Source organism: Phascolarctos cinereus, unplaced genomic scaffold (assembly GCF_003287225.1).
Source record: "Phascolarctos cinereus isolate Bilbo 61053 unplaced genomic scaffold, phaCin_HiC Scaffold_2;HRSCAF=192, whole genome shotgun sequence".
NCBI lineage: Eukaryota > Metazoa > Chordata > Mammalia > Diprotodontia > Phascolarctidae > Phascolarctos > Phascolarctos cinereus.
In genome coordinates, this window is record NW_027555625.1 from 101663147 (window position 1) to 101676395 (window position 13249).

At 35.6% G+C, this 13249-nt stretch overlaps 1 protein-coding gene across 5 annotated transcripts in view; it reads right to left on the reverse strand.

Moving 5' to 3' along the window:
• Positions 1-343: 343 nt before the first annotated feature.
• ASB3 (ankyrin repeat and SOCS box containing 3) overlaps positions 344-13249 on the reverse strand; it is a 131731-nt gene continuing 118825 nt past the window's right edge. For all 5 annotated transcript variants that reach the window (XM_020996271.2, XM_020996267.2, XM_020996268.2 and 2 more), the window contains 2 exons: positions 7792-7925; positions 344-2381 (listed from right to left, as the gene is read on the reverse strand). In XM_020996271.2, the coding sequence (XP_020851930.1) occupies positions 2176-2381; positions 7792-7925 (340 nt within the window). In that variant the 3' untranslated portion in view covers positions 344-2175. The remainder of the gene's footprint in view (positions 2382-7791; positions 7926-13249) is intronic.

Here is a 13249-nt window from a genome sequence, read left to right on the forward strand (position 1 = left end):
TGTTTTGACAGGGATGGTAAATGGAATCATAGTGAAACCGATTGACACAACCTCTCCAGAAATTATAATATTGACTTGATTATTGATTTCAGAGCTAGAGGCAGAAAGAAAACACAGAGCAGGGCAGCATGGCAGGAAGGTGGCCAGAGTGTAGCATGGTGGGTCTAGACACTAGATATAGTAAATTCTCACTCATCAGCAGTATAGAGCCCCAGGATGGAAGCTCAAATGCTAAGTCTGAGGCCCAGTGTGACACCATATGGAAGGTAACACCAAAGAACCATCCTGAGTTATTTAGGCAAGAGCTTCCAATATATGAATATTTAATCATTGAGAGCCCAACTTGAATGGTTAGCCATTGATTTGTTTATTGTGCATCTAAATAACATGAACCAAACAAAGACACATTTAGCCACAGCAAAAAATCTACCTATATTTTTCTTCATCATGATCATTTAATAAAAATAGAAATATTACTCAAGAATATACAAAGAAAATGTGAAAAATGAATATTACTATGACACAATAATGACTTGCTCTGGCCCAGATTTAGGAATCATTTTTAAAAATTCAGTTCTTTGCCACAATTTTCACTTTCTTCACCACAAATCAGATTTCGTCACATATCCACAAATGAACCCAAATGATCAAGCATCTCTAGTAGCTCCAACTTCTCTCCTCAGCAACGGCAACGGCAAAGGTGGGAAGCAAAATACTGGCAACTGCGGCAACAATTCTTTTAAGTACGAGGTTTTGGCTATTTCTTTGGGCCATAAAAAAAAACCACCACTGTTTGCTCTAGCCTCCACACTACCTCAACTGAACAAAAGTCAAGCCCCAGCAAAGACGGACACTGTTGACTTATGCCCATATGCTATGTTCTAAGCCATTTCATCTCAGCACAATGACAAAGAACTTGGCTTATTCCTGGTAGATGAGGACAGAATTCACCAAAGAACATTCACGACTTCTTTGCTATCAAGTCTGGAGTCAAAGCACATCTGTCAAAGTACAGAGATTCTATACTGACTGACCACAGGTCCCCCAGTCACTCAGAATCACTATCTAGTGACCACTGACTACTGATCAACTTCTTACTCAATGCATCCAGAAAACAAATTTTTCTGCAACTCACTAACTTAGAATGATTTTTATATGCATTATATATATGTGGGTATGTGCGCACACACAGGTGTATGTGTGTGTGTGTTCATTTTTAGTCAAGTGATAATCTTATTTATGTAACTAAATGTTAAAGGAATTATCACTCAGTTACAAAGGTTCAAAACTGACACCTTTAATACAAGGCCAGAATTAAGCTTGAATTCTAAATCATAAATCATAGAATGTCAGAATAAGAAGGGACTTTAAAGGTCATAAAGTCTAACCTGAATATTGAAATGAGGAACCCCAGGAGAGACACTATTTCTTTAAAGATGGTAGAAAATGACTCCTTCATAGTGTTTAGAATCGAATTAAAGGGTTGTGTCAATACAGACCTGATTATCTTTTCAACTGAGTATGTGCTTGCATCCAGATCTGTCCCTGCTCTTGTAAACTTAAAAAATTGAATCTTTTGATAAAGAGAGGATAAAAGGAAGAAAGAAACTGGGAGAAAGAACAAATTTCCATAATTTTCAAAAGAATTCTTCCCTGAGGTTACATATGAAAAATCAATTGTTCATAAAAGTCAGTATAGTTTAAGAAATGAGAAAAGGATACAGCAGGAATGAGGAACTAGTTTCTTTATCAACAATATAGCCAATCTATACAAAATGCTCAACATCCACTGTGAATAGCTCCACTGAGGTTACGTACATTCCACTAAATGTTTCCAATCCAGGTAAATACAGAACAGCTGATGAAAACATCCTTTCTAAATCACTAGTGTTAAGAAGCAGCAGCACAGCCCAGATCCAAAATTCATAAAAGGATGAACAAGTTGAAAATTTCAATGAAAAGGGAGGAAATGGTTCAACAAAACAAATACCACAGCAAATAACATGACTAAGGTTTATAGCATAAACCAGCAATGCAGCAATAACAGCACTTCACAATAGATGGTTTCATAAGGAAAAGCCCCAGGCATGAGCTAAAGTCCCCTGGTTTTAATGTCCAATCATAGGAAGCAACTTCACAACTCTCCTCTTCATTTTCAAAGTAATAAATGAGCCATTAACTGGTTTCAATGGTCTCTCCATTCTGAGTAAGTATCAGTTCAGGAATTTCATTCATTCTCAAGACTTCTGCATAGAGCAGATAATGATGTAGGCTAGTGGGAAGAGGTAATTGACGGATAAAATTATCAGATCGCAGGCGTTCCGGTTTTAGAATGGACCGAATTTCCAAGCGGCAGAGGTGAGTCAGAGAAGGAACAGAGACTGTAGAAATAAACAAAATCAAGATGTTAAAAAAAAATTAAAATAAAAGGATGCAACAATACCATTATGCAATTTAAGGCTTCAAATTCTACAGTTAGCAACACCAATGCAAATCAAGGAAAGAATTCTACTAGGTCCAGTAATAGACAAAGGACAACAAAAAATGCCTCATTTTTTTTTTTGCCCAGAGCAAACAGCCTCCAGCTGTACCAAATCAAGCACCTTGAACCACTTGCCAGAAATATCCTCTTAAATTTAAGCACAACAGCATAAAACTTTAAAGATATGTGTGTATGTGTATATATTATATATGTATGTATGTATGTATGTATATATAATATGTATATATGTATATGTGTGTATGTATACACACACACACACACACACATATATATATATATATATATATATACATATAAAGACAATTTCAATCAAAAGAAGAGTCCTCAATGACTTCTATAGGAATGATTTTTTTTTCATGGCAGCAACTTAATTCCCAAGATAAAAATGAAAAAGTGTTTACAAAGGTTAATATCCATGAGAACTAACAAAAATGAAAAACAATCACACTTTCATGTGAATCAAGAACATAGCTTTTCTGTTAGTCCATTAAGTTTATATAATCCCTGTGAAATACAGCAAAGATTAATAGATCAAGAAAAGGAAGAGCTTGACATTGCCAGTCACTTCCCAAATTCCAAAAGTTAAATGACTAAACAGAAACCGCACTTCAATTTGTATATGAAAGCTGGATCTAAGGCACAGACAGATAGCTTCTTAAGCTTCATAAATCATATTTCAATAACTATTAATGTAGCATCTACATAGTACATTTGTTTCCATTGCTTTCAAGTCAATTACCCCCATTTTAATCTTAAATATCACAGTAAAATAAATAACAGCTGCAAATATGACCCTTTGTCAGATGGGAGAGCTCATGCTGCATGCTTTGCGTTTGTCGCATGGACCTAGACTCAGCTAGAGTAATGTTCTCCAGAAGCTGTGATATCTTAATTCTTTGATGTTTTCTTAACACTGAAATCAGTTAATCACCTTAGTTAGGTCTTAAAAGACTTAGGTATTCAGAATGAAAGAATGGTCACTTTAAGAATTGATCTCAATTTTAATAGCACCATTTTTGTTCTACTGAGGCTTTAACAGATCACTGACTTGATGAACCATAGTTGCTCAGAAATATGTTCATCTGGACTGAGGGAGTTTTTAATCTGTGGATTATTACCCCTAGCCCTTCGGTGCCATTTTTGCTTAACTTGCTGTTGAGTACTAAGGTGGTTTTAAATCCATGTATATAGTAATTGTGTGTGCAAAATGTCTGTTAAAGTTTTAATGCTAAGTGGTATTTCCAGATGTATACTCACTAGTTTAAATATTGCAATGGATACTAAATCTATATAACTGGTTGAGGTAGGGTCAAGCTCTCCCTTATATTAAAATATGAATGTCTCAGCAGAAACAAAGGTAAAATATACTTTTAAGAGAACCTAAAATCCACTGCTAGGAGACTTAAAGCTATTAAATAGAGATTTGATTTCTTAGGTTGAGACAACAACCTTTCCTATAAAATTAAGTGCAAAATCAACTAACACTTTCAAGTCATTTTCTGATCTTTTAATTCAAGATCAAGTCAAAGTCTCCCTAAGATGTAAGTGCACCTTCTATAGTTGGCTGTCTTGGAATAAGGAATAAGTCTCTTGTTGGATGGGAGTGGGTGGAGAGAACACTATGCTTCTAGAAGGATCTAGAGATTCTTAGGACCTGTGAGATAGTGGTGCAGAGTGATACAGTATTTCTTTTTAGTTATCTACAGTACCCAACCATCCATAGATACCAACCATTATAAATAAAATGGTTCTGTGTTCCTTCAAACATTTCCAGACAGGCAAGCCTTTACCTTTGAAAACACTGTGTGTATGAGTAGCCTACTAGCACTGTTTGCACCTCAAGCACTGATACCATCTAGGGGAGAGGAACTATTTCTGCTGAAATAAACACTTCATCCCACAATTTCTTTTATATTCCAGTAATCAATCTACAGGGCTGCATTAATAACAAGACAATAGTTTTCTTACTAATTCCCTTGAATTAGAGGATAATTCAGAAAAAAATTGGAACTTAAAGAAGACTGTTAAATATTCAGTACATTCAATGATACCAAAAAAAAAAATCAACATAAATGCCTATGAGATAAATTCTTTTGAATCTTCAACCAGAACAAAAATCTTCTTACAATAGGATGATTAGTACTCTACACAAGCTCTAGCAAGTGCCTAATTAAAAGAGAAAGTATTAATGGATTTATTCAGTTTTGGAGTTAATGCACTCATGCAAACATTTTTTGCCTTCATTGGGAAAGACTTGCCATATGTTAAGGTCTTCAGAGTAAACCTTCCCATTTCTTTCCTAATTGATACACTGCACTAATTTTCCCATTTGGCATATGTCCTTTCTTTTGACTCTGTTACCAAAACCACTGTCTCTCATCTTTTTGTACTGAATAGATTTTTGTTCTTTATGGATGTGGGTACATAATTGATATCATCAGAACAAACACTCAATGTTAAGAATTACATGCAAGTCAGAACCACAATATTAAGGGGGAAAAAATACCTCTGTACTTGAAAACTAACAGGAACTTCAGATTATTATCTTTCCTCACTGGGTATCTAATAGCTCCATTCAACCTGATAATAATAATTATATTTATACTGCAACTTAAAATTTATAAACAAAAAAACAAAACTCTCTTTACAGCTCTCTGAGGGAAGAATTAGAAGTATTATTATTTCCAATTTAAAAAGGAGGAAACTAAGAGACAGAGAAGATAGGCCTTTGTCAGAAGACAGGGTTAATGTCAGATTCTCTCTCCACTATACTATACTGTCTCTCAATATAAATGAAAAAGATTGCTAAAAAGAAGCAAAATTCTGAGTAGTGGAAAAAGCAGTGGAAGTCCCACAAAGACACAAGGAAACACATATTTCCCTCCTCTTGACAGAAAGGAAAAGGAAAACTACCAGGACAGGATATTGTGCACATCTTTAAAAATGTGAGTCTCTATATTTGATAATTTTGCTTAATTGTTTTTCTTTATTACAAGAGCAGTTTCAATCAGGAGGTGGAGATGGCAAATGGCTGTAATGTAAATATAAAGCACATCACACACACACAAAAAAGAAACAGCTACAAAAATTAAAGAGACATATCATGTTTTATGCCCCTTAAACTACAGAGCTTAAACTGAATAGCTTCAAGACCTTTTGACATACTATTGCTAGCTTAGACGTGCTTTTCTTACACTAAGATTTTTTCTATTGAGCCTTTTTTAATTTCTTCAACTAGCTTCAACAAATGGGTCAAAATGAGAGCAAAATGAAGTCTACTAGTTATTTTTTTTAAATACCAACTAGCTCACAAAATCTAAATTAGTTTCAGTCCACCTCCACAGGAAATACTTATGACACCCTATTGCACTAGCAAGTTAAAATAGATATGGTACAATGTAATAATTTTATACAAAGCATTCTGATTATATAACCCTTACTCTTTTTTTTTGAGCAGGTATGTCACATGGTCACATGCACACTTCATTGATATTTTTGGTTTCTTACTTCAATATAGTATCCCATGTATCTTTTCCCCTACCATTCTCAGAGAACCATCCTATATTATAAATAGCATTATTTGGAGAGGGGAAAAAAGAAAGCCAGCATAGCTGATCAATACATTGGAAAAAATCAGAAAATACATGCAATGTGTAACACCTGAGGACCTCCCACCTGCACAAAGGAGTGAGTTAAGGGTGTTTTCTCATATCTCTTCACTCCAAGTCCTGTTTGATATTTAAAACTTTGTTACATATTCGTTTGATTGGGGGAGGGGAGGAGTTACATTGTACTTCCCATTTACATTGTTGTAGTTAGTCTGCATACTGTTTTCTTGGCTCTGCTTACTTCACTCTGCATCAGTTCACATAGATCTTTCCATGCTTCTCTGTATTCATCACACACATCATTTCTTAAAGCATATTCATATTTCATTACATTCATGTAGCACAAGTTTGGGGTTTTTTTGGCTATTCCTCAACTGATGGGCATCTATTTTCTTTCCATTTCTTAGGTCTCTCAAAAAGTGCTGCTATCTTTTGGAAAATATGAAGACTTTTTTCCTATCAATTGCTTCCCTGGGCCATTAGCCCAGTAGTAGAGTCTCTAGTTCAAAGGACCACTTTGCATAATTCCAAATTGCTTTCCAAAATATCTGTTCCATTTCTCAGCTCTACCAACAATGCATTAGTGTGCCTATCTTTCTACAATCCCTCCAACATTGACCATTGCCATTTTTTTTGACATTTTTGCCAATTTGCATGGTGTACAATGCCCACTACTTACAGTTGTTTCCTATTACTTCTAACACCAAATACAGGGTGTCCTAAAAGTCTTAGTGCACTTTTAAATTTTAATAGTTTAACCTACCTATACAGAGTATCCCCCAAAAAATTAGTATAGTTTTAAATTTTAATAGTTTAAAACTTCACTAAGACTTTTTGGGACAGTATGAACTGCTTGGTTTGCCATTTGAAACTTTTTAATAATCTGGCTCCTTTCTAGTCTTACATATTACTCCCCTCCACTTTCTATCTCTGTTCCCTTTCACTAGCTGTCCTCCTTACCTAGAATGCTTTCCCTCATGACCTCTGCCTGTTGGAATTGCTGGTTTTATTCAAGATTCCACTCAAACATAACTGCCTCCCCAATAAAATTACCTTGTATGTATGCTGTATGTATCTTATGTATATGTGGTCTAGCCCATTAGGACACAAAGTCCTCAATGGTGGGGTTTAGTTCACTTTTGTCATTGTATACTAGGTGCTTAGTATTGTGCCTTGAATAGAGTAGGTAGTTAATTAATAATTGTTAGTTGAAAATAACTCACATTAATTTAACACTTTATCACTACAAAGCCCTTTACGTACATAATTTCATTTGATTTTACAGAATGAATAAAACTCTTTATACTCTCAAGTTAGGACATTAGAGTTAACTGAATGTTCATCAGATCACCACTTAAGTTCATTTACTAACCAGACATTTTTAAAGATACATTTTAATTAGAGTAAACTCCAAAAATGAGGATATCACTAAATAGAAGTATAAGTTCTGAACACCTGCTTTACTAATTATTTCACTTGGAAAACTAGCTCTCCTTTTAGCTTAAGGCAATTAAACTATGCTTTTTCTCAGTTGATTTATTTTTGCACCTGATTTATTTTTGGTTTTACAGTCTTGTACCACAATAGTCTAAAGAGATGTTTCCAACTTAAAGTCATGGCCCAGAGGGCAGGGGAGGACAAAGGGAATACAAATACAAATATAAAAACCAAATGGCTCACCAAAATGACTTAGTGGGACCCAGGAAGAGCTTTCTGCATGAGCAGAGAGGATCTTTTCAACAGCAAGGGGAAGCCGCTTCCAATTAGTGAACTCCAGGCTAAAGTTGAGGATATCATCATCAACTGAATGAATCCTACATAACAAGAAATTAGCACAGTTACTGACACCAAATACAGTCAGGGATACATTCTGGAAGCATTCTATAAGTTAAACCAACAGTAATAAAGTGCCTTGGCAGCCCTTTCTTATCCAAAAATATTAACCATGGAAAGATAACCATGTGACCAATCTCCAAACTTCTTATTTCTTTGAAGGGGACTTCCAGCATTTGTTACCCAGATTAGCAACTTCACAGTGATCTTCAACTCCTTACTCTCCTTCACACCCCACAAATCTAATAAGATGCCAAATTTTATTATTTCTACCTCCACAATATCTCTCACATTCATCCCTTATTTTACACTCACATCCACCACCCTACTTCAAGCTTTCATCACATCTCACCTGGACTATTGCAATAGCCTCTTAATGGGTCTCCCTGCCTCTCAAAATGATCAGACCCTGTTTGATAAACTCCATTGATTCCCTATTACCTCTTCCTTTCACCATTTAAAGGCTTTTTACAATCTGGCTCCAGCCTACCTTCCAAGGATTATCCTACATTACTCCCCTTCCTAAGTCTGATCCAACTAAACTGGCTCTCTTGATCGTCCTCACATGCAGCATTGCATTTCTCATTTCTCTGTCCTTCCACAAGCTGTTTTTCAAAGCCTAGCTCAAGTGCACTTCCTACCTGAGGCCCTTCTGGAATCTCCCTGCAGTCAGTGCCTCCTTTACCAAAAACTGCCTTGTATTTACTTGCAAATAGTTTGCATTTACTTATGTGTTTATACATAGCTTCTTGCAATAGCATGTAAGTTCTTTCATGGCAGGGATGTTTCCTTGTTGTCTCTGTGTCTGGCACATAGTAAGTGCTTGTTGATTAACCACTGTCTGAGAAAGAAATGGAAATAAAGGAGAGTATCTTCCAAACAATTGTACTTCCCAATCAATAATTCATAAACCGTACCAAACCCAAGAATTCTTTTATTATATGGCAACCCTACAACCTCAGTCATTTCTAGTCAGGAGAACACTGAGGAGAAAAGCTAGCTCTACTTCATTTCAAGGCCTTTACTCTGTTCTCCTGTCTACATACACATACACACACAAGTGTATAGATATATTATGGTAAGAAAGTAGCTGATGGGTTGATGGAAAATTGCCGAGTGGAAAGTAATGGTTGTATTACATATACATATATATATGTTATGTTATATTATGTTGTAGTATAGTACATTATATTACATGATATTATATTATATATAGGAAGATTATTTGTATACACTCAGTTCATCCCCCACCAAAACAGTGCTGAGTATAAGAAAAGTTCTAGTTAAGGTCTTGGGTTCCTTAAGTTGCATCAGGAGTTCAAACGGTAATATCCAAGGGTCTTAAGGGGTATAACAGGAGGGTGGATGGTAGAACTTGGTAGTCCTCCATCTTACCAAAAGGAATATAGTTGGTGACTCTCCGCTCACCCAAAAGGTATGGGATGCCATATTGGAAGAGTGAGGATGTGGGATGGGGAAGGGATTCTGAGGCCAGAGTCAATCAAGGGTTCTGGGATCACTCCTTCATGGGGTGGGGATAGAAGGTAAATGTCTAGTAAGAAGGCAGGAAAGGAAAAGAGGAGTTGGTACAGAGGCTGGACTGAAAAGCTGCCCAAGGGACCTGCTCCTGTTGAGCCCTCCAGGGTCCATGGAATCATTAATGTTATTATTATGCTTATGGATACAAACTGTTTGTTCAAAAATGGCTTCCCAGCTATATCCTAAACATAATGACACTTTGAAAAAAAACTCATTTAAATAGGACTTATCACTCCTGACACAATTAAATTTTTTTTACTACCAAAGTGTTTGATAAAACTTATGTTATAGGGGGCAGCTAGGTAGTGCAATGGATACAGCACCAGCCCTGGAGTCAGGAGGACCTGAGTTCAAATCCGGCCTCAAACACATATTTCCTAGCTGTGTGACTGTGGGCAAGTCACTTAACTAGCTGTGTGCCTCACAAACAAACAAGCAACCTTATGATGTGACTTAAACAATTAGGAGTGAAAAAAAAAAGACTTTGCTTGAATAATCTGAATAATTCAACCTTCACTTTGCTTTGGAAACTTACTACCAAAAGCTAAGGCAAATAGAGTAAAAGCAATAAAGACAAACTTAAAAATCTGCTAAAATTTGTCATTTCAAGGACAACTTACTTCTACAATTTAAAGATAAGTTGCCCTTGAAATCATTAAGTAGAAGATTACTAAATTTATTTCTCATAATTGATAATTCCCCAAAACACAGATATACAGAGAAAAGAACTAAAGGCAAAATCTAAATAAGCAAGTGTTGCATTTATATATAGGAAAACATTTCCATTTTCTATAGCTTTCTGCTATCTCATTTAAATCATATCTGAACAGAAAATGAAAAGATGAAATACATATAAAAGCAAACAAAACTCCCTGCCTACATCAAAGTTTATTTAGTAATGGTACTTATTTCTTTTCTAATAATTTCACTTTTCTACCTTAATGTAGTTCATGGCTGACTGTGACTGAACACAGAAACATTTTTATGCAGTTATCTGAAGAACATACAAAAGGGGTAAATCTGTTTGCACAGTTTTAGTTAATAGAATGGTATATTTACTATTGTTGATAATGCCACTAAAAATTTTATCACTATTATTACTACTAAACCACACTATCACATTGTACAAAACAGCTGTACGCTCATAAACCAGTGACAGTTAATCAACAAAATGTACATCTGACATTTACTTTCTATTATTCTCCCATTACATTCCAAGGGAGGAAATTAGTATGGCATTGAAAATTACAAAAAATATGTCAAGTTTGAAAAAAATGTATCAAGTTTGTAGATTACATCTTGGCAGTTTATTATTTTTCCAGGTATAAGTTAAAAGCTGTGTAAGATAGATAATCTGTAAGCAAAAAAAAATACTTGTAATTTACAAGGCAAATATTTTTAAAATCCACTTAATACACTGAGATTTTTATAGAATGGTCTTGCTCTTAGTTATACTCTGGTCTTTGAATGTAAACCTGATCAAATATGGAAAATCATAACAATATTTATTATATCAGGCTCACTCAATAATGAAATGATACACACCAACAAACTAAATTTTCATTAAGCATTTGGCATTTTCAATGCAAAAGCAAAAATTGCAAACAGTATGAAAATTTACAATCTTCAGGCTGGCACATCGAGAGAACATGGGAGCTAGAGGCAGAAATAACTGAGCTCAAATCTGATCTCAGATATTAAATACTGTGTGACCCTGGACAATAACTTAAACTCTCAGTCTGTTTCCTCATCTGTAAAATGGTGATGATGATAACAATAATAATAATAACAGCATCTAACACCCAGGGCTGTTGTGAACATAAAATGACATCTGTAATGCACTTTGAAAATCTTAAAGCACTAGATAAATGTTAGCTATCATCATCACCATGGTGCAAAAAATGAATAGCCAAGGCATGGCTTCAAAGGAACAAGTATTTATTATGTGCCTTATAATACACATGACACTGTTTTACCTAGAAATACAATTATGGTTATACTTTTATTTGTGATTCATGAGGTTTTGAAATTCCCATATCAGAATATGTATAATCAACAGTGCTCCCTTCTTGCCCACATAGCCTGTTCCCTTCAGTTTTTTCAGGTAAGATATGGTGGAAAGTCCTTAATTTATGAAGTGACATTCAGAAGTTCATTTTTAAGTCAACTTTTGAAACTCAATGTCACAGTGGTTTCCCCAGATTAACCCACAAAAACATATTTATCCCATAATTTACGTTTATACTAAAATAAAATGTTCAAATACCTAAACAGATCAAAAATCTAATCAATGTAGAGATTCCCTACACTGATAAAGATTGAAACCCATCCATGCCTGCCCATTATATGTGATTCTTGTCTGAATCCTTTTATGAGTTTACCAAAGGAAATCCACACAAACCACTAGGAATCTTTCTCACTTTCTCTTGATATCACAAGGATACCAATGGGGCACAAAACCAGATATCCCTTTCTCTCTACATGCGAACAGACCATCATCTTTTTCACTTAACTTTTTTGCCATTTTTTAATTCTACTTCTCCTTAATGATTCTCTATTTGTAATGTGTTATAGCCTACTCACACTGATTATGTGTTTTCAATTGTCCTCTGGGTGCCACTGATTTTTAATTCTTCAGAGACATACAACAGTGCCATAAGAATACAGGTATTAATCAGTTATAAACAATAAACATTTATTAAGTACCTGCTATGTGTTGGGCATTGTGCTAAGTGCTAGAGATACAAAAAGAGGCATAAGATAGTACCTGCCCTCAAGGAAGTCACAACCTAAAGAGGGAGACAACAATCAAACAAGCTATATACAAAACAAACAGGAAATGATCAACAGAGGGAAGGCACTAGAATTAAGAGGGGTTGGGAAAGGCTTCTCATAGAAAATGGGATTTTAGTTGGGACATAAAAAAACCAGGGAAGCCAGTAGGCAGAGATGAGGAGAAGAAGCATTCCAGGAATGGGAGAGAGCCAGAGAAAATTCCCCAACCCAAGAGATGAAGTGCCTTCTTTGAGGAACAGCAAAGAAGACAGCGTCACTGAATTGAAGAGTACATGGCAAGGAATAAGGGAAATTGGAATGGTAGAAGGGCTAGGCTATGAAGAGTTTGAATGCCAAGCAGAGGATTTTGTATTTGATCTTGAAGCAACAGGGAACTGATGAAGTTTATTGAGTAGGGAGGTGATATGGTCAGACCTGCACTTTAGGAAAATTACTTTGGTGGCTGAATGAAGGATAGATTGGAGTGGGGAAATACTTGACACAGGCAGACCCACCAGCAATTTATTTCAATAGTGCAGGCATGTGGTGACAAGGGCCAGCACCACAGTGGTTATAGTGTCAGAGGAGAGAAGGAGGCATATTCAAGAGATGTTGCAAAGGTGAGATCAACAGACATTGGTGACAAATTTAATATAGAGGGTGAAAAATAGCGAGAAGTGGAAGATGACACCTAAGTTATGAGCCTGGGGAACTGAGAGGATGGTGTTGTCCTTGATAGTAATAGGGAAATGGGGAGGTGAGGAGAGATAATGAGTTGTTTTAGACATGTTAAATTTAAGATGATTACTGTACATCTGTTTGGAGATATTCTAAAAGGTAGTTGAAAATGTGAGACTGGAGGTCAACAGAAAGGTCAGGGCAGGATAGGTAAATTTGGGAATCATCAGAATAGAAATGGTAATTAAATCCATGGGCGCTAATAAAATCATTACATGAAGGATCCAGAAGGCTCCAGCAAAGGAGACTGAGA